The sequence below is a fragment of the Ailuropoda melanoleuca genome, chromosome X (assembly GCF_002007445.2).
Source record: "Ailuropoda melanoleuca isolate Jingjing chromosome X, ASM200744v2, whole genome shotgun sequence".
Classification (NCBI taxonomy): Eukaryota; Metazoa; Chordata; class Mammalia; order Carnivora; family Ursidae; genus Ailuropoda; species Ailuropoda melanoleuca.
Genome location: NC_048238.1, coordinates 65262757 through 65283952, shown reverse-complemented (window position 1 = coordinate 65283952; position 21196 = coordinate 65262757). Strand labels below are relative to the sequence as shown.

General features: G+C 37.1%; 2 protein-coding genes across 2 annotated transcripts in view; one reads left to right on the top strand and one right to left on the bottom strand.

Annotated features, from left to right (window-relative positions):
• Nucleotides 1-21196, bottom strand: part of PCDH11X (protocadherin 11 X-linked) — a 527317-nt gene that overhangs the window by 438042 nt on the left and 68079 nt on the right.
• LOC100482795 (60S ribosomal protein L37a-like) lies at nt 18952-19227 on the top strand. Its single transcript, XM_002929582.1, has one exon. It carries the CDS (start codon nt 18952-18954, stop codon nt 19225-19227), a length of 276 nt encoding a protein of 91 aa, XP_002929628.1.

The following is a 21196-nucleotide window of genomic DNA, read 5'->3' as shown; positions in this document are numbered from 1 at the left end:
TGCTGCTATTAAAACCAGGGTGCATGACCATTGAAATTGCAAGGATTATTAGAAAATTTTATCAACAGCTATATGCCAAAAAACTAAACAATCTGGAAGAGATGGAGGCCTTCCTGGAAACCTATAAACTACCAAGACTGAAACAGGAAGAAATAGATTTCTTAAATAGGCCAATTAACTATGAAGAAATTGAGTCAGTGATAAACAACCTTCCAAATAATAAAACTCCAGGCCCAGACGGTTTTCCTGGGGAATTCTACCAAACATTCAAAGAAGAAATAATACCTATTCTCCTAAAGCTATTTCAAAAAATAGAAACAGAAGGAAAGCTACCAAACTCATTCTATGAGGCTAATATTACCTTGATCCCCAAACCAGGCAAAGACCCCCTCAAAAAGGAGAATTACAGACCGATTTCTCTAATGAATATGGATGCCAAAATCCTCAACAAGATCCTTGCTAATAGAATCCAACAGTACATTAAAAGGATTATCCATCATGACCAAGTGGGATTCATACCTGGGATGCAAGCATGGTTCAACACTCGCAAATCAATCAATGTGATACATCATATCAACAAGAAAAGACTCAAGAACCATATGATCCTCTCAATTGATGCAGAAAAAGCATTTGACAAAATACAGCATCCTTTCCTGATTAAAACCCTTCAGAGTGTAGGAATAGAGGGTACATTTCTCAATCTCATAAAAGCCATCTATGAAAAGCCTACTGCAAGCATTATTCTCAATGGGGAAAAGCTGGAAGCCTTTCCCTTAAGATCAGGAACACGACAAGGATGCCCACTCTCGCCACTATTATTCAACATAGTACTAGAAGTCCTTGCAACAGCAATCAGAAGACAAAAAGGGATCAAAGGTATCCAAATCGGCAAAGAAGAAGTCAAACTGTCTCTCTTTGCAGATGACATGATACTCTATATGGAAAACCCAAAGGAATCCACTCCCAAACTATTAGAAGTTATAGAACAATTCAGTAAGGTGGCAGGATACAAAATCAATGCCCAGAAATCAGTTGCATTTCTATACACGAATAACGAGACTGAAGAAAGAGAAATTAGGGAATCCATCCCATTTACAATAACACCAAAAACCATGCGTTACCTTGGAATTAACTTAACCAGAGACGTAAAGGACCTATATGCTAGAAACTATAGATCACTTTTGAAAGATATTGAGGAAGACATAAAAAGATGGAAAAATATTCCATGCTCATGGATTGGAAGAATTAACATAGTTAAAATGTCCATACTACCCAGAGCAATCTACACTTTCAATGCTATCCCGATCAAAATACCGAGGACATTTTTCAAAGAACTGGAACAAATAGTCCTTAAATTTGTATGGAACCAGAAAAGGCCCCGAATCTCCAAGGAACTGTTGAAAAGGAAAAACAAAGCTGGGGGCATCACAATGCCGGATTTCGAGCTGTACTACAAAGCTGTGATCACAAAGACAGCATGGTACTGGCACAAAAACAGACACATCGACCAATGGAACAGAATAGAGAACCCAGAAATGGACCCTCGGCTCTTTGGGCAACTAATCTTTGATAAAGCAGGAAAAAACATCCGGTGGAAAAAAGACAGTCTCTTCAATAAATGGTGCTGGGAAAATTGGACAGCTACATGCAAAAGAATGAAACTTGACCACTCTCTCACACCATACACAAAAATAAACTCCAAATGGATGAAAGACCTCAATGTGAGACAGGAATCCATCAAAATTCTAGAGGAGAACATAGGCAACAACTTCTATGACATCGGCCAGAGCAACCTTTTTCACGACACATCTCCAAAGGCAAGAGAAATAAAAGATAAAATGAACTTATGGGACTTTATCAGGATAAAGAGCTTCTGCACAGCCAAGGAAACAGTCAAAAAAACTAAGAGACAGCCCACGGAATGGGAGAATATATTTGCAAAGGACACCACAGATAAAGGACTGGTATCCAAGATCTACAAAGAACTTCTCAAACTCAATACACGAGAAACAAATAAACAAATCATAAAATGGGCAGAAGATATGAACAGACACTTTTCCAATGAAGACATACAAATGGCTAACAGACACATGAAAAAATGTTCAAAATCATTAGCCATCAGGGAAATTCAAATCAAAACCACACTGAGATACCACCTTACGCCAGTTAGAATGGCAAAGATAGACAAGGCAAGAAACAACAATTGTTGGAGAGGATGTGGAGAAAGGGGATCCCTCCTACATTGTTGGTGGGAATGCAAGTTGGTACAGCCACTCTGGAAAACAGTGTGGAGGTCCCTTAAAAAGTTAAAAATTGAACTACCCTATGACCCAGCCATTGCACTACTGGGTGTTTACCCCAAAGATACAGACGTAGTAAAGAGAAGGGCCATATGCACCCCAATGTTCATAGCTGCATTGTCCACAATAGCCAAATCATGGAAGGAGCCGAGATGCCCTTCAACAGATGACTGGATTAAGAAGCTGTGGTCCATATATACAATGGAATATTACTCAGCTATCAGAAAGAACGAATTCTCAACATTTGCTGCAACATGGACGGCACTGGAGGAGATAATGCTAAGTGAAATAAGTCAAGCAGAGAAAGACAATTATCATATGATTTCTCTCATCTATGGAACATAAGAACTAGGATGATCGGTAGGGGAAGAAAGGGATAAAGAAAAGGGGGGTAATCAGAAGGGGGAATGAAACATGAGAGACTATGGACTATGAGAAACAAACTGAAGACTTCAGAGGGGAGGGGGTGCGGGAAGGGGATAGACTGGTGATGGGTAGTAAGGAGGGCACGTATTGCATGGTGCACTGGGTGTTATACGCAACTAATGAAACATCAAACTTTACATCGGAATCTGGGGATGTACTGTATGGTGATTAACATAATATAATAAAATAAAATTTAAAAAAAAACAAACAAAGAAAAAAAAAAAAAACCAGGGTGCATGTATCCTTCAAATACATGTTTTTGTGTCCTTTGGGTAAATACCTAGTCGTGAAATTGCTGGATCATAGGGCAGTTCTATTTTTAAATTTTTGAGGAATCTCCATACTGTTCTCCAGAGTGGCTGCACCAATTTGCATTCCCACCAACAGTGCCAGAGAGTTACCTTTCTCCACATCCTTGCCAATATCTGCTGTTTCTTCTGTTGTTAATTTTAGCCATTCTGACAGGTGTGAGATGGTGTATCATTGTGGTTTTGATTTGTTTTTCCCTCATGATGAGTGATGCTGAGCATCTTTTTGTGAGTCTGTTAGCCACCTGAATATCTTCTTTTGAGAAGTGTCTATTCATGTCTTCTGCCCATTTCCTAATGGATTATTTTGTTTTTGGGTGTTGAGTTTGATAAGTTTTTATAGATTTTGGATACTAACTTTTCATCAGATACATCATTTGCAAATATCTTCTCCCACTGTGTATGCTGCCTTTTAGTTTTCCTGATTGTTTCCTTCCCTGTGCTGAAGCTTTTAAATTTGATTGTCCAAAAGTTCATTTTTGCTTTTGTTTCCCTTGCTTCCAGTGACATGTCTAGTAGGAAGATGCTATGGCCAAGATGAAAGAGGTTGATGCCTGTCTTCTCTAGGATTTTGATGATTTCCTGTATCACATTTAGGTATTTCATCCATTTTGAAATTATTTTCATGTATGGTGTAAGAAAGTGGTCTAATTACATTCTTCTGCATTTTGCTGTCCAGTTTTCCCAACACAATTTGTTGAAGACACTGTCTTTTTCGATTGGATATTCTATCCTGCTTTGTTGAAGGTTACTTGACCATATCCTTGTGGGTCCATTTCTGGGTTCTCTATTCTGCTCCATTGATTGATGTGTCTATTTTTGTGCCAGTACCATACTCTTTTGATGACTACAGCTTTGTAATATACTTTGAAATCCAGAATTGTGACGCCTCCAGTTTTGTTTTTCTTTTTCAGAATTGCTTTGGCTATTCAGAGTCTTTTGTGGTTCCATACAAATTGTTGGATTGTTTGTTCTAGCTCTGTGAAAAACGCTGTTGGTATTTTGATAAGGATTTCACTAATGATGTAGAAAAATTGTTTGTTCTTCCAATCCATGAACATGGAACATTTTTTTCCATTTCTTTGTCTTCTTCAATTTCTTTTACAATCATTCTATAGTTTTCAGAGTACAGATCTTTTATCTCTTTAGTTATGCTTATTCCTAGGTATCTTATTGCTTTGTCGCAACTGCAAATGGGATCGATTGCTTGATTTGTTTTTCTGCTGCTTCATTTTTGAGGTATAGAAATGCAACAGATTTCTGCACATTGATTTTGTATCCTGCAACTTTGTTGAATACATGTATTAGTTATACCAATTTTTTGGTGGAGTCTATCAGGTTTTCTAAATAGAATATCATGTAATTTGAGAAGAGTGAAAGGTTGACTTCTTCTTTGCCTATTTGGTTGCCTTTTATTTCTTTCTGTTGTTTGATTGTGGACAGTAAAACTTCCATTACTATGTTAAATAGTAATGGTGAGAGTGGACATCCTTGTCTTGTTCCTGACCGAAAGGAAAAGGCTCTCATTTTTTCCCCATTGAGTATGACGTTATCTGTGTGTACTTCAACATGGCTTTTATGATGTTGAGGTATGCCCTATCTATCCCTGCTTTGTCCAGGGTTTTAATCAAGAAAGGATGCTGTATTTTGGCAAATGCTTTTTCTGCATCTATTGACAGGATCATATGTTTCTTATCCTTTCTTTTACTAATCTGGCATATCATGATGATTGATTTGTGAATATTGAACCACTGTGTAGTTCAGGAATGAATCCCGCTTGATTGTGGTGAATAATTATTTTAATATATTGTTGAATGTGATTTTCTAGTATTTCATTGAGATTTTTTACATCCATGTTCATCAGGGATATTGGACTGTAATTCTTTTAGTGGGGTATTTGTCTTGTTTTGGAATCAAGATAATGCTGGCCTCATAGAGTGAAATTGGAAGTTTTCCTTCCATTTCTCTTTTTTAAAACAGTTTGAGAAGAAAGGTATTAATTCTTTTTTAAGTGTCTGGTAAAATTCCTCTGTGAAGCCATGTGGTCCTGGGCTTTCATTTGTTGGGAGATTTTTGACTACTGATTCAATTTCGTTGCTGGTGTGGGTCTGTTCAAATTTTCTATTTCTTCCTATTTCAGTTTTGGTAGCTTGTACGTGTCTGTCAATTTTTCTACTTCTTCCATATTGCCCAGTTTGTTGGCATATAGTTTTTCATAGTGTTGCAATTGTTTGTATTTTTTAATTAATAATTATTGTGTTTTTTAAAGATGTTATTTATTTATTTGGCAGAGAGAGACAGCGAGAGAGAGAGAACACAAGCAGGGGGAGTGGGAGAGGAAGAAGCAGGCTCTCAGCGGAGGAGCCTGATGTGGGGCTCGATCCCAGAATGCTGGTATCACGCCCTGGGCCGAAGGCAGACACTTAACAGCTGAGCCACCCAGGCACCCCTTAATTAATAATAATTAATAATTGTGGTGTTGTTTGTGATCCCTCCTCTTCATTCTTGATTTTATCTATTTGGGTCCTTTCACTTTTCTTTTTGATAAGTCAGTCTAGGGGTTTATCACTTTTATTAATTTTTTTGATGAACTAGCACTTACTTTGGTTAATCTGTTCTACTGGGGTTTTTTGTTTGTTTGTTTCTATATGGTTTGTTTCTTCTCTAATCTTTAATATTTTACTTCTGCTGGCTTTAGGTTTTATTTGCTGCTCCTTTTCTAGCTCCTGTAAGTACAAGGTTAGGCTGTGTATTTGAGACTTTTTTCCCCTCTTTTTTTTTTTAAGATAGAGGGAGGAGAGCAAGAGACAGAGAGCATGAGTTGGGGGCAGGGCAGAGGGAGAGAGAGAAGCAGACTCCCTGCTAAGAGGGAAGCCTATGCGGGCTCAATCCCAGGACCCTGAGATCATGACCCAAGCCAAAGGCAGACACTTAACCAACTGAGCCACCCAGGCACCCCAGAGACTTCTTTTTCCTTCTTGAGGTAGGCCTGTATTGCAATATACTTCCCTTGTAGGACTGCCTTTGATGCGTCTCAAAGGTTTTGTACTGTTGTGTTTTCATTTTCATTTGCTTCCATGAATTTTTTCTTTATTTTTTCTTTCATTTCCTAGTTAACTTATTCATTATTTAGTAGGATGTTCTTTACCCTCCATATATTTGTGGTCTTTTCAAATTTTCTCTTGTGATTGACTTCAAGCTTCATTGCATAGTGTCTGAAAATATGCATGGTGTGATCTTGATCTTTTTGTACTACTTGAGTGCAATTTGTGACCAGTGTGTGATAAATTCTGGAGAATGTCCCATGTGCACTTGAAAAGAATGTGTCTTTTTCTGCTCTAGGATGAAACGTTCTGAGTATATCTGTGAAGTACATCTGGTCCAGTGTGTCATTCAAAGTTGTTGTTTCCTTCTTGATCTGCTTAGATGATCTATCAATTGCTGTGATTGGGGTGTTAAAGCCCTCTACTATTATTGTGTTTATATTAATGAGTTTATTCATGTTTATTATTAATTGATTTATATATTTGGGTACTCCCACGTTGGGGGCATCAATATTTATAAGTGTTATATCTTCTTGATGAATAGACCCCTTCATTATAATTCCCTTTTTCATCTCCTGTTACAGTGTTCAGTTTAAAATTTAATTTGTCTGGTATACGTATGGCTACTCCAGGTTTTTTTGACATCCATTAGCATGATAGATGGTTCTTCATCCCCTCACTTTCAATCTGCAGGTGACTTTAGGTCTAAAATGAATCTCTTGTAGTCAGCATACAGATGTTTCCTTTTTTAAAATTCATTCTGATACCCTATGTCTTTGGATTGGAGCACTTAGTCTATTTACATCAGAGTGATTATTTAAAGATATGAATTTAGTGCCATTGTATTACCTGTAGAGTTGGTGTTTCTGGTGATGTTCTCTGGTCCTTTCTAGTCTTTGTTGATTTGGGTCTTTTTTTCTCCACTCAAAGGGTCCTCCTTAAAATTTCTTGCAGGGCTGGTTTAGTGGTCATGAACTCCTTCAGTTTCTTTCTGGGATACTCTTTATCTCTCCTTCTCTTCTCCATGACAACTTGCTGGATAAAGATTTCTTGGCTGCATATTTTTCCAGATCAGCACATTGAACATTTCCTGCCACTGTTCTCTGGCCTGCCATGTTTCTGTGGACAGATCTGCTGCAAACAGGATATGCCTTCCCTTGTAGGTTAAGGGCTTTTTTTCCCTCTTGCTGTTTTCAGGATTTCTTGTCTGTTTTGTGAATTTGTGATATGCTTTGGCAATGGTCAGCTTTTGTTGAATTTAATGGAGTTCTTTGTGCTTCTCAGGTTTTGACATCTGTGTCCTTCCCTAGATTAAGGAACTTTTCAGCTATAATTTGTTCAAATAAGCCTTCTGCCATTTTTTCTCTCTCCTCATCTTCTGGGTCTCCTATGATACAAATGTTATTACATTTACTAAGTCTCTGAGTTCTCCAAGTCGAACTTTCTGATTCATAACCTTTCTATTTCTTTTCTTTTCAGCTTTATTTTCCATAATTTTATCTTCTATATCACTGTTTTGTTCCTCTGTTTCATCCATCCTTGTTTTTATGGCCTCTGCTTGGTTTTGCATCTCAGTTGTAGGATTTTTAATTTCAGCCTGACTGGATTTTAGTTCTTTTATTGCTGCAGTAAGGGATTCTCTGGTGTCTTCTATGGGTTTTTTTTGAAGGCCAGCTAGTATCCTTATAACTGTTGTTTTAAAATCTAGTTCTGACATCTTACTTATATCTGTATTGATTAAATCCCTGGATGTGAATTTTCCTTCCTGTTCTTTCTTCAGGTGTAAACTTCTCCATCTCATCATTTCATCCAGAAAAGAAAAGAAAAAAACCACAAAAAATAACAAAACAAAACAAAACAACAACAACAAAAACCTAGATCCTTGGTTTTTGGGTCTTCCTGTTAAAAGAATGTAGTTCCAAAAGAAAATGAAAACTACATAAAATTAAAATAAACATATGTATATAATAAAATTTTTAAAAGTAAATGAAAAAAATAAGAAAATAAATAAAAAATAATAATACAAAAATAAAAAATAAAGGTAAAAAAGGTAGATCTTATTTCCCCTAGAACTGGAGCTTTGTCTCACTCTGTGATCAGTAGACTTGTGTAAGGGAGTTGTTTGTGCTGGTTTTCTGGGGGAGGGGCCTGCTGTGCAGATTCTCAGGCCAGCTTCTTTGAGTGGAAACATGCCTCCAGAACGCAGGGGGTTGGAGCTTCGTGCAACTGGCTCTGACCATCACTAGGTGGTGCTGTTTTGCTCCCTGAAGACTTTCATCTCTGATGGGTGAGATGAATATGTTGGTGCCTTGCTCTCTAGTTCTGGAGTGGGAAGTCTGCACTCCCCACTCTTCAGTGAACTCTCACAGAAGAGTGATCACCCTTCTTGTGTCCCCAGTTTCCATCTGAACCCTTTGTTCACCCTGCCTGTGTCTGAGGGATTTGTTTTCTTATTGTTGTTTGCGTGTGTTGTTTTTTCTCAGGTGTGCGACTGAGTTTCAAAACTCCAAATTTCAGGGACTCCCATGGCATGGACCCGAATTGTTCTTCTGGAGGGGGGTCTTGCCATGCTTTTGCCATTTGCTAGCCCATCCCTGGAAAGCAGTTGTACAACCATACAGTGGTTTTCAGTTTATGGCAAAACAGCAGAAAGCCAGCACCAAGACCCACTATTCTCACCTGGCTTCCTCATTCCTATGCCTGGGAACAGTGCTGGAATTAATGCCACCCATTGTTCTTTTGATCCAGTGACCACACTGTCACTCCTGGGATTCTGTCTTGCTTCACACCTGAGCACCTTTAAGCCAGCAATGTCCCCCACCTCAGTGGACATCTAAAAGTTCAGATTTTGCACTCTGCTGCTTATAATATTTTGTGGTAGCTTCTGTAAACAAGCTCCCTCCCTGCCACTGTATCCACAGCAATATCTTCCCCATGTCAACACTCTGTACCTCCTACCTTCCATAAGGTGGTTGTTTTTCTACTTGTAGACAGGCAGGTTTTGTTCTCTCCAAATTCCAATTGATTTCTTGGCTGTTTAGAATGATTTGATAACTATCTAGCTGTGTTCAAGGAATGAGGCAAGCTTAAGGTCACCCTACTCCTCTGCCATCTTAACTCCTCCCCTTGTACTTCTTATTACATTATTTTGTACTATTTGTCTTAGGTTACCTACAAGTATAGAGATATCTACATGTGGCAATTAAAATATACCACTAAAAATTCTTTCAATGTATTAAATAAAGCAATAGGTTTCTTATAACTTGTCACCTAGAATTACATCTTATATTTCACAGCAAATAAAAAATACATGGGCAGCTATAGTTTTATCATTTTAGTTTCTAAAAGCCACATATTTGTGTGTGAGCACATGTGGACATTCTATTGTGATGCACTGAGCTAGCTGGTAATTAATATTTAACATTTTGTAGATAAAACACATTATCACATATTTGCATAATAATATTGATGGAAATGTAATAATTTCTGCAAGCAAAAGACCAATGTATAAAGAACATCTTAAAAATAGTTAAGAAAATTAAGTTTCTGTGTTTTATAACTAAACTGAATTTGATATTTTCCTTCCTCTGCTAGCTTCTACCTGCATGCAGAGACTAAAATTTTCTTCAAGAAAGACATACTAAAATTTATTTTGTGGTTAAAGCAATTTCTTTAATCCATTATGCTACTGAATTAATTATTCAGTTTTTTCATTGATTTTATGAAGATACTAGAAACTGATAAATGCAAAGGGAGAATTAGTTTCTTTACTATTTAATTTTTGAAGTGAGAACTATTTTTCATATGCATTTTATATTTTTTGCTAAAGAATAATTTATTCAATAACTGGCCAAAACTCACATAAAAGCATAAAGCCTGATAGAGCATAAAACTATAATAAACTTTTATAAAATCATAAAACTATCATTTTATAGATAAAACTAAAAATCAGGACATTTCACACAAAATGACCTAATTGCTTTTGTCATCATTTCTAATACAAAAACTTCATGAATCCATCAACTTTTTTGGTCTAAGATTGAATGAAATTTCATACTACAGTTCACTAAAAGGAAGACTTCATTATACAAAGAGTTGTTATACAGTCAGTATAGAGCAGTGGAGAAAAATAATAATTTATGCCAAACAAACTATCCACACTAGAATATTTATTATCATAGAATATTAGCACTAATTAGAAGAATGCAAGTCAAGCATATCCGTGTAACCAAACTTGTGCTTTCATTAAAGAGTTACATGCCATGTTTTGTCTTGTATAAATATATATTTATATTAACTTTCAAGTCATTCCCTTTGAGAGGAACAAAATTAAGTATCAAATTGGATTTTATGTAGATCCAGTGAAAAATGAAATAACGGATCAGTAAGTAGGCAGCTAAGAATAATCAACATAAAATCTAGCAGTATTTCTTATGGTTAGTTGGCATTAAAAAGTGAAGGGGCATGATGTGAGTAAATTAATCAGACTTGGAAACACATTTTCTCTTCAGTCTCAATTTATAAATTCTAGAATTGAGCTAACTCAAATATCCTATGTATATGTGTGTTCCATCCTGGACTATCAATAACAAGAGTACATAATGAGAGGCATTAATGGACTATGAATATTAACCACAACTCTGACAACAGTAAGTGAAGTCAAAATTTACTTAATCCTTGGTGAATCAGAAAAATCTGCAAAGAATACTCTATCCAATAAGGCTATCTCTCAGAATAGAAGGAGAGAAAAAGTTTCCTAGACAAACAAAAGTTAAAAGAATTCATGACCACTAAACCAGCCCTGCAACAAATCACAGAGGACTCTGTGAGTGGAAAACAAAAAACCTGAGTTAGAGTAAGAAAAATAGGAAGCATAAAAGCATTAAAAAAAACCAAAGCTAAATATACCTGTAAAAATCAATCAAGAACAGCACAAAATAAAATATTTTAAAATATGATACCAAATATCAGAAATGTGGAGGAAAGAAAAGTGAAGAATGGCTTCACACATCAGTGGTCATCAGCTTAATAGAGTATTGTATGCAGAAGATGTTATATAGAATTCTAATGATCACCACAAATCAAAAAGCAGTAATAGATAAGCAAAGTATAAAGAGAAAGAAATCCAAATATATCACTAAAGATAACCAGCAAACAATGAAAGAGAGCTAAGGGAGAAAGGATCAGAGAAAATATATAGAAATAGCCACAAAACAAGTAAAATGGCAAGAAATACATACCTATCAATAATGACTTTGAATATAAAGGAAAAAACACACCAATCAAAAGACATAGAGTGACAGAGTGGATTAAAAAAAAATCAATAAGACCCATCTATATGATGCCTACAAGAGACTCATTTAAGACCTAAAGACACCTTCAGATTGACAGTGAGGGGATGGAGAAATGTTTATCATGCAAATGTTGTTAAAAGAAAGCCAGAGTGGAGGAGGAGTTAAGATGGTGGAGTAGTAAGAGGACCTTGTGCTTGCCTCATCCCTCAAACACAGCTAGATAATTATCAAATCATTCTGATCATCCATAAAATTGTCTGAGGACTGAGAGAAGAAAAGGCACAGCTAGAGAGAGAAAGAGGCCACATCGTGTAAGGCAAGAGGTGTGGAGATGTGATTTGGTGGAAAAAAGAATTGCAGGTGCAGCAGAGGTGGGGAGCCCTGATCGCAGAGAGGGGAGAGAAAGAGAGAGGAGATAGATAAAGCAGTATTCAGGGGATTGTGCAAGAAAAGCACTTTCCCAAAACCATTGACTGGGAAAACAAGAGGGCATGATAATCGCAAGATTTTATAAGCAGTGGAGCTGAAAGTCTGAAGTATCAGAAGTCCACACCATCACCAGATGGAGTCTGGCAGGCAGAGAGATGCTCCTGTAGAGAGGGAGGGCAGAGGCCAAAGAGCAGACAGCATACTCTGAGGATCCCCTGGGTCACACTGGGAGACACAGTTCCCCTTCTTGGAGTACATTTGGGAGAGGTGCCACTGCTTCTCAGGGGACAAAAGAGCTGGTGGGTGACATTAAGCTTTCCCATTCATTAGCATACAAGCAGAGATGCCTCCTGAGGGCAGCTGATGTGGATGCCAGGTTTTTGCTATGCTTTACCACAAAATCCTTTGTGGTCATGCAACTGCTTTTCTGGGACAAACCAGTAAAAGCCACAGTGCAGTGAAACCTCCTCCCAACCCCCGAGGATTAGCACAGGTCTGCACCACATCTGATCCCTAAAACATGGAGTTTTGAAACCCAGCCAGCATGCCTAAAACACAGGAGCACTGCACCACTGCCAGGTGGTTGGATGCTGTGGACACAAACAGAGTGAGGGCAGGGATCTGAGGGAAGGCTGGGACACAAGAAGGGAGATTGTTGCTCTTCTGTGAGGGCTTCCTGAACAGTGGAGAGTGCAAATTCCCCTCTCTAGGGAAGAGAGCATGCCAAGGTCATTTTTCAGCCCTCCCATCAGCAAGGACAGACTTCAGCAAGCAACACAATGCACAGTGGAGACTTGAGCCACTTACATCAAGCCCTGTCCCATTGTGCTCAGCAGGCACCTTTTTTTTTTTTTACTAGGGCAAGTGTGACTGAGAGCCAGAGCAGCAGTGGGACCCTCACCCAGAAGACCAGCACAAACCCTTCATGTGCAACAGGTGTATTGATCAGAGAGTGTTGCAAAGCTTCAGCTCTGAAGAAATATGACCAGGCACAGTCTTCCATAGCAAACAAAAGACAGACTCCTGGACAAAATGTCAAGATGGAGGAATTCATCCCAAAAGAAAGAACAAGGGGTCATGGCCATGGAGCTAATCAAAATAGATATAACTAATATGCCTGAACCAGAATTTAAAACAACAATCATAAGGATACTTGCTGGGCTCGAGAAAAGTGTAGGCAAAACCAGACACACCCTACCAGAGAAATACAAGACCTGAAAACCAATCAGGCCGAAATAAAAAAAAATGCTATAACCAAGATGTTAAACTGACTAGAACAAATGACCACAAGGATGGAAGCACAGAGGAATGAATAAGTGATATAGAAGATAAAATTATGGAAAATAATGAAGCTGAAAAGAAGAGGGAAATAAAAATGTTGGATCATGAAAGTAGAATTAGGGAATTCAGCGACTCTATAAAGCATAATAACATTCACCTCATAGGAGTCCCAGAAAAAGAAGCAAGGGAAAAGGGAGCAGAAGGTTGATTTAAGCAAGTTTTAGCTAAAAACTTCCCTAATCTGGGGAAATAAACAGACACCTAAATCCAGGAGGCACAGAAAACTCCCATCAAAATTAACATAAGCAGGCCAACACCAAGAAGTATCACAGTAAAATTTGGAAAATACAGACATAAGGAAAGAATCCTGGAAGAAGCAAGGGAAAAGAAAACTCTAACCTACAAGACAAGACAAATAAGGTTAGCAGCAGATCTGTCCACAGAAATCTGACAGGCATGGAAGACAGGGGAGTGATATATTCAAGGTGCTGAATGGGAAAGATATGCAGCCAAGAATACTTTATCCGGAAAGGCTATCATTAGAAGAGAAGGAGATATAAAGAGTTTTCCAGACAAACAAAACTAAAGGAGCTCATGACCACTAAACTAGCCCTGCAGGAAATAATAAAGAGGAGTATTTGAGTGGGAAAGTAAGACTAAAATCAGCAAAGACTAGAAAGGAACAGAAAATCTCCAGAAATAACAACTTTACAGATGATACAATGGCACTAAATTCATATCTATCAATAATCACTCTAAATTTAAATGATCCAGTCAAAAGACAGAGGGTATCAGACTAGATTTTTAAAACCAAGAAGTATCTGTATGCTGCTTACCAGAGACTCATTTTAGACCTGGAGACACTTGCAGATTGAAAGTGAGGGAATGGAGAACCATCAAGCATGCTAACAGATATCAAAAGAAAGCCAGAATAGCTATACTTGTATCAGAAAAACTAAAATTAAAAGAAAACACATTGATAATAATACAATCATAGAAGGGGACTTCAACACCCCACTTACATGAATGGACAGATCATCCAAGCAGAAAATCAACAAGGAAACAATGGCTTTGAATGACACACTGGACCAAACGGACTTCACAGATATATTCAGAACACTTCATCCTAAAGCAGCAGGATACACTTCCTTTTTAAGTGCACCTGGGTATTCTTCAGAATACATCATATACTAGGTTACAAATCATGCCTCAACAAGAGCAACAAGACTGAGATCATACCATGCGTCTTTTCTGACTACAATGCTATGAAACTTGAAGTCAATCATAAGAAAATTTTGGAAAGACCACAAATACATGGAGGTTAAAAAAAAATCCTATTAAAGAATGAATGGGTCAATCAGGAAATTAAAGAAGAAATAAAAAACACAGGGAATCAAATGAAGATAAAAACACAACAGTCCAAAACCCTTGGGATGCAGCAAAAGTGGTCATAAGAGAGAAGTATATAGCAATACAAGCCTACCTCAAGAAACAAGAAAAATCTCAAATACCCAAGATAACCATACACCTAAAGGAGCTAGAAAAAGAACAAATAAAGCCTAAAGGAATTTACTGTTTCTTAGTCTTACTGCTTTGGGAAGACCCTCTACTTTAAATCAGAATGTATCGTTTGAATATTAAGGAGAGAACTGAAACAATTTTTTTTTGCCAGAGGCTCAGAAAAGCACAAAAACTGTCATCTTGACCTTACTTTTCTGCTGCACTGAGTTTTACAATCTGTATTTTAATGTGACACATAGCTAATATCATCTTCAATGGGGAATAACTGAGAGCTTTTCCTCCAAGGTCAGGAACAAGACAGGGATGTCCACTTTCACCACTGTTATTTAACATACTAGTGGAAGTCACAGCCTCAGCTGTAAGACAACAAAAAGAAATAAAAAGCATCCTGGGGCACCTGGGTGGCTCACTTGGTTAAAAGAGTCAACTCTTGACTTCAGCTCAGGTCACAATCTCAGGGTCCTGGAATCAGGCCCCACATTAAGCTCTGTGCTCAGTGCGAAGTCTGCTTGAAATTCTATCCCTCTGCCCCTTCCCCCACCTCATGTTCTCTCTCTCAAATAAATAAAATCTTTAAAAAAAAGAATTAAAAAGTATCCAAATTAGCAAAGAAGTCAAACTTTCACTCTTTGCAGATGACATGATACTCTATGTAGAAAACCTGATAGACTCCACAAAAAAATATTGGTAGAACTGATACATGAATACATAATACAAGGTTGCAAGATAGAAATCACTGTACAGAAATCTGTTTAATTTCTATACACCAATAACGAAGCAGCAGAAAGAGAAATCAAGGAATTAATCCCATTTACAACTGTACCACCAACAATAAGATACCTAGGAATAAATCTATCCAAAGAGGTGAAAGGTCTGTACACTGAAAACTATAAAACACTGATGAAAGGAATTGAAGAGGACACAAAGAAATGGAAACACATTCCATGTTCATGGAGTGGAATAACAAATATTGCTAAAATGTCTATACTACCCAAAGCAGTCTACCTATTTAATGCAATCCCTATCAAAATACCATCAGCATTTTTCACAGAACTAGAACGAACAATGCTAAAATTTGTATGGAACCACAGAGCACTCCGAATAGCCAAAGCAATCTTTAAATAGAAAAATAAAGCTGGAGGCACCACAATTCTGTACTTCAAGCTCTATTACAAAGCTGTAGTCATAAAATATGGTAGTGGAGCAAAAAAAGACACATAGTTCAATGGAACAGAAGAGAAAACCAAGAAATGGAGCCACAACTATGTGGTCAACTAATCTTCAGTAAAGCAAGAAAGAATATCCAATGGAAAAAAACAAAAACAAAAGTCTCTTCAACAAATGGTGTTGGGAAAACAGAAACATGCAGAAAAAAGGAACTAGACCACTTTCTTACACCAAATATAAAAATAAATTCAAAGTGGATGAAAGACCTAAATGTGAGACAGTAATCCATCAAAATCTTAGAGGAGAAGACAGGCAGCAACTTCTTTGACCATAGCTATAGCAACTTCTTACTAGACACATTGCTTGAGGTTAGGAAAACAAAACCAAAAATGAACTACTGGGACTTGATCAAGATAAAAAGCTTCTGCACAGCAAAGGAAATAATCAACAAAACTAAAAGGCAGTATAAGGAATGGAATAGATATTCACAAAGGACGTATCTGATAAAGGGTTAGTATCTGAAATCTATAAAGAACTTATCCAACTCAACATCCAAAAAACAGATAACCTAGTTAAGAAATGGGCAGAAGACATGAATAGACACTTTTCCAAAGAAAACATCCAGAGGGCTAACAGACACATGAAAAGATGCTCAACATCAGGGAAATACAAATCAAAATAATGATGAGACACCACCTCAAATCTGTCAGTATGGCTAAAATTAACAGCACAGGAAACCATAGATGTTGGTGAGGATGTGGAGAAAGGACAACCCTCTTGTACTGTTGGTGGGAATGCAAAGTGGTTCAGCCACTCTGGGAAACAATATGGAGCTTCCACAGAAAGTTAAAAATAGAGCCACCTTATGACCCAGAAATTGCACTACTAGGTATTTACATAAAGGATACAAAAATACTGATTCCAAGGGGCACGTGCACCCCAATGTTTATAGCAGCATTTTCAACAATAGCTAAATTATGGAAAGAGCCAAAATATGTCCATCAAGTTATCAATGGATAAAGGTGTGGTATGTGTGTCTATGTGTGTGTACATATAATATTACTCAGCCATCAAAAAGAATGAAATCTTGTAATTTGCAATGACACAGATAGCTAGATTGTATTATCCTAAGTGAAACAAGTCAGAGAAAGTCAAATGCCATGTTATTTCACACATATGTGGAAGAAAGAAAACAGATTAACATAAGGGAAGGGAAAAAAAGAGAGGAAAACAAAGCATAAAAAACTCAACTATAGAGAACAAACTGAGTGTTGATGGAAGGGAGGTGGGAGGTGGATGGGATAAATTGGTGATGGGTATTAAGGAGGGCACTTGTGTTGAGTACTGGCTGGTATATGTAAGTGATGAATCACTAAATTCTACTCTTAAAACCAATATTACCCTATATGTTTACTATCTAGAATTTAAATAAAAATTTGAAGAAGATGCATATATAATAATATAATAAAGTAATATAAAATAAAATAAAATTACTATGAATAAAATTAAATGCTATAGACATTAAAAAGGGAATAAAGCATATACTATTAACTAAAGAATGATAAATACATATGGGAAATGGAAGATTTCTAAAATGCAAAGCACCATTAACAAGATTACACATAAAATGAAAAATTGGAAAAGCTAAATAAATAACAGAAAGCCAGAATAGCATTACTTATATTGGACAAAATGTACTTTAAAACAAAGAATGCAAAAGAGGCATCTGGGTGGCACAGTCAGTTAAGTGTTCAACTCTTGGTTTCGGCTCAAGTCATGATCTTAAGGATCTGAGATCAAGCCGTGTGCTCGGCATGTTGTCTGTTTTAGATTCTGTCCCTCTCCCTTGGCCCCTCCCTCCACTTATGGGTGTGCGCTCTCTCTCTCTCAAATAAATAACTAAATCTTTTAAAAAACACAAAAATGTAAAAAGGGTCGAAAAGGGCAAAAATAATAATTAAGGGGAAAATAGAAAAAAGAGAATATAAGAATTGTAAACATTTATGCACCCAACATGGGAGCATCCACATACATAAACAATTAATGGCAAACATAAAGGAACTAATAGATACGAATACAATAATAGTAGTGGACTTTAACACCCCAGTTACAGGGATGGACAGATCACCCAAACAAATAATCAAAAAGGAACAGAGGCTTTGAATTACACACTGGACCAGATGGATTTAACAGATATATTCAGAACATTCCATCTGAAAACAGCAGAATACACATTCTTCTCAAGTATGCGTGGAACTCTCTCCAAAACAAATCACATATTGGGTCACAAAACCAGCCTCAACAAATTCAAAATGATCAAAATCATACCATCCATCTTTTCTGACCACAACATTATGAAACTTGAAGTCAACCATAAGAAAGAATCTGGAAAGACAAAAATACATGGGGGTTAAATAACATGCTACATAAAACAATGAATGGGTAAACCAACAAATCAAAGAAAAATAAAGCAATAACATGGAAATTAAAAAAATGAAAACACAAATGTCCAAAATCTATGGGATGCAGCAAAAATGGTTCTAAGAGGGATGTATTTAGCAATAGGAGCCTACATCAAAAAGCAAGAAAAATATCAAATAAACAACATAATCTTATAACTAAAGTAGCTAGAAAAAGAACAACAACAACAACAAAACCAAAACAGCAGAAAGAAGGAAATAATAAAAATTAGAACAGAAATAAATGATATAGAAACTAAAAACAAAAACAAAACAAAGAAACAAAAACAGTGGAACAGATCAATGAAACCAGGAGCTGGTTCTTTGAAAACACCTAATAAAATTGATAAACCTCTACCCAGATTTCTAAAAAAGAAAAAAGAAAGGACCCAAATAAAACCACAAATTAGAGAGGAGAAACAACAAGCAATACCATAGAAACACAAGAAGTTGTAAGAGCATATTATGAAAAATCATATTCCAAAAAATTAGATAAACTAGAAGAAATAGACAAACTCCTAGAAACCTATCACCTCACAAAACTGAAGTTGGAAGAAATAGAAAATTTGAACAGACTGATTACTTGGAAGGAAATTGAATCAATAATCAAAAAAACTTCCAACAAACTAGAGTCCAGGACCAGACTGCTTCACAGGAGAATTCTACCAAACATTTGAAGAGTTAATACCACCTCTCTGGGCTCAGACCTAGTTTGTGGCAACATGGCTAAACGTGCCATAAAAGTCGGAATCATGGGTAAATATGGGACCCGTTATGGTGCTTCCCGCAGGAAACCAGTGAAGAAGATTGAAATAAGCCAGCATGCCAAGTACACTTGCTCCTTCTGTGGCAAAACTAAGATGAAAAGACGAGCTGTGGGGATCTGGCATTGTGGCTCCTGCATCAAAACTATCGCCAGTGGCATCTGGACCTACAACACTGTTGCCGTCACAGTAAAGTCTGCCATCAGAAGACTGAAGAAATTGAAAGACCAATAGAAGCTCCACCATTGGAAACACTGCTATCCTATAATAAATGGGTTAATTTATGGAACAAAAATAAATAAACAATAAGTAAATAAATAAATAAATATGTTAATACCTATTCTTCTCGAACTATTCTTTTTTTTAATTATATTATGTTAGTCACCATACAGTACATCCCTAGTTTTTCATGTAAAGTTGCAAGATTCATTACTTGCGTAGAGCACCCAGTGCACCATGCAATAAGTGCCCTCCTTAATACCCATCACCAGCTCATCCCATTCCCCACCCCGAAGCCCTCAGTTCGTTTCCCAGAGTCCACAGTCGCTCATGGCTCATTACCCCTTCTGCTACACCCTTTTCTTCTTCACTTTCTTTTCCCACCAATCCTCCTACTTCTTATGTTTCATAAATGAGTGAAATCATAGGATAATTGTCTTTCTCTGCTTGACTTATTTCACTTAGCATTGTCTCCCCCAGTCCCGTTCATGTTGCAGCAAACGTTGAGAAATCGTTCTTTTTGATAGCTAATATTCCATTGTATATATATACCATATATTCTTAATCCAGTCATCTGTTGAAGGGCATCTCGGCTCCTTCCATGATTTAGCTATTGTGGACAATGCTGCTATGCACATTGGGGTGAATAAGGCCCTTCTCTTCACTACGTCTGTATCTTTGGGGTAAATACCCAGTAGGGCAATGGCTGGATCATAGGGTAGCTCAATTTTAAACCTTTTAAGGGACCTCCACACTGTTCTCCAGAGTGGCTGTACCAACTTTCATTCCCACCAACAATGTAGGAGGGATCCCCTTTCTCCACATCCTCTCCAACAATTGTTTCCTGCCTTGTCAATTTTTGCCATTCTAACTGACATAAGGTGGTATTTCAGGGTGGTTTTGATTTGAATTTCCCTGATGGGTAATGATTTTGAACATTTTTTCATGTGTCTGTTAGCCATTTGTATGTCTTCATTGGACAAGTGTCTATTCATATCTTCTGCCCATTTTATGATTTGTTTATTTGTTTCTTGTGTACTGAGTTTGAGAAGTTCTTTGTAGATCTTGGAATCCAGTCTTTTATCAGTAGTGTCATTTGCAAATATCTTTTCCCATCCCGTGGGCTGCCTCTTAGTTTTTTTGACTGTTTCCTTGGCTGTGCAGAAGCTTTTAATCTTGATGAAGTCCCACAAGTTCATTTTTTCTTTTGTTTCTCTTGCCTTTGGAGATGTGTCATGAAAAAAGTTTGCTGTGGCTGATGTTGTAGAGGTTGCTGCTTATGTTCTCCTCTACGATTTTGATGGATTCCTGTCTCACATCGAGGTCTTTCATCCATTTGGAGTTTATCTTAGTGTATGGTGTGAGAGGGTGGTCAAGTTTCATTCTTTTGCATGTAGCTGTCCAATTTTCCCAGCACCATTTATTGAAGAGACTGTCTTTTTTCCACTGGATATTTTATCCTGCTTTGTCAAAGATTAGTTGCCCAAAGGGTCGACGGTCCATTTCTGGGTTCTCTATTCTGCTCCATTGGTCTATGTGTCTGTTTTTGTGCCAGTACCATGCTGACTTTGTGATCACAGCTTGCTTTGTAGTATAGCTTGAAATCTGGCAATGTGATGTCCCCAGCTTTGTTTTTCCTTTTCAACAATTCCTTCGTGATTCGGGGCCTCTTCTGGTTCCACACAAATTTAAGGGCTGTTTGATTCAGTTCTTTGAAAAATGCCATTGGTATTTTGATCGGGATGGCATTGAAAGTGTAGATTACTCTGGGTAGCATAGACATTTAAACTATGTTAATTCTTCCAATCCATGAGCATGGAATATTTTCTCATCTTTGTGTCTTCTTCAATGTCTTTCAAGAGTGATTTGTAGTTTCTAGAATATAGGTCCTTTACATCTCTGGTTAAGTTAATTCTAAGATAATATATTATTTTTGGTGCTATTGTAAATGGAATGGATTCCCTAATTTCTCATTCTTCAGTCT

Bases quoted from the DNA above. Each gene is read 5' to 3' on its own strand.
- LOC100482795 (XM_002929582.1), top strand. From the start codon at position 18,952: ATGGCTAAACGTGCCATAAAAGTCGGAATCATGGGTAAATATGGGACC.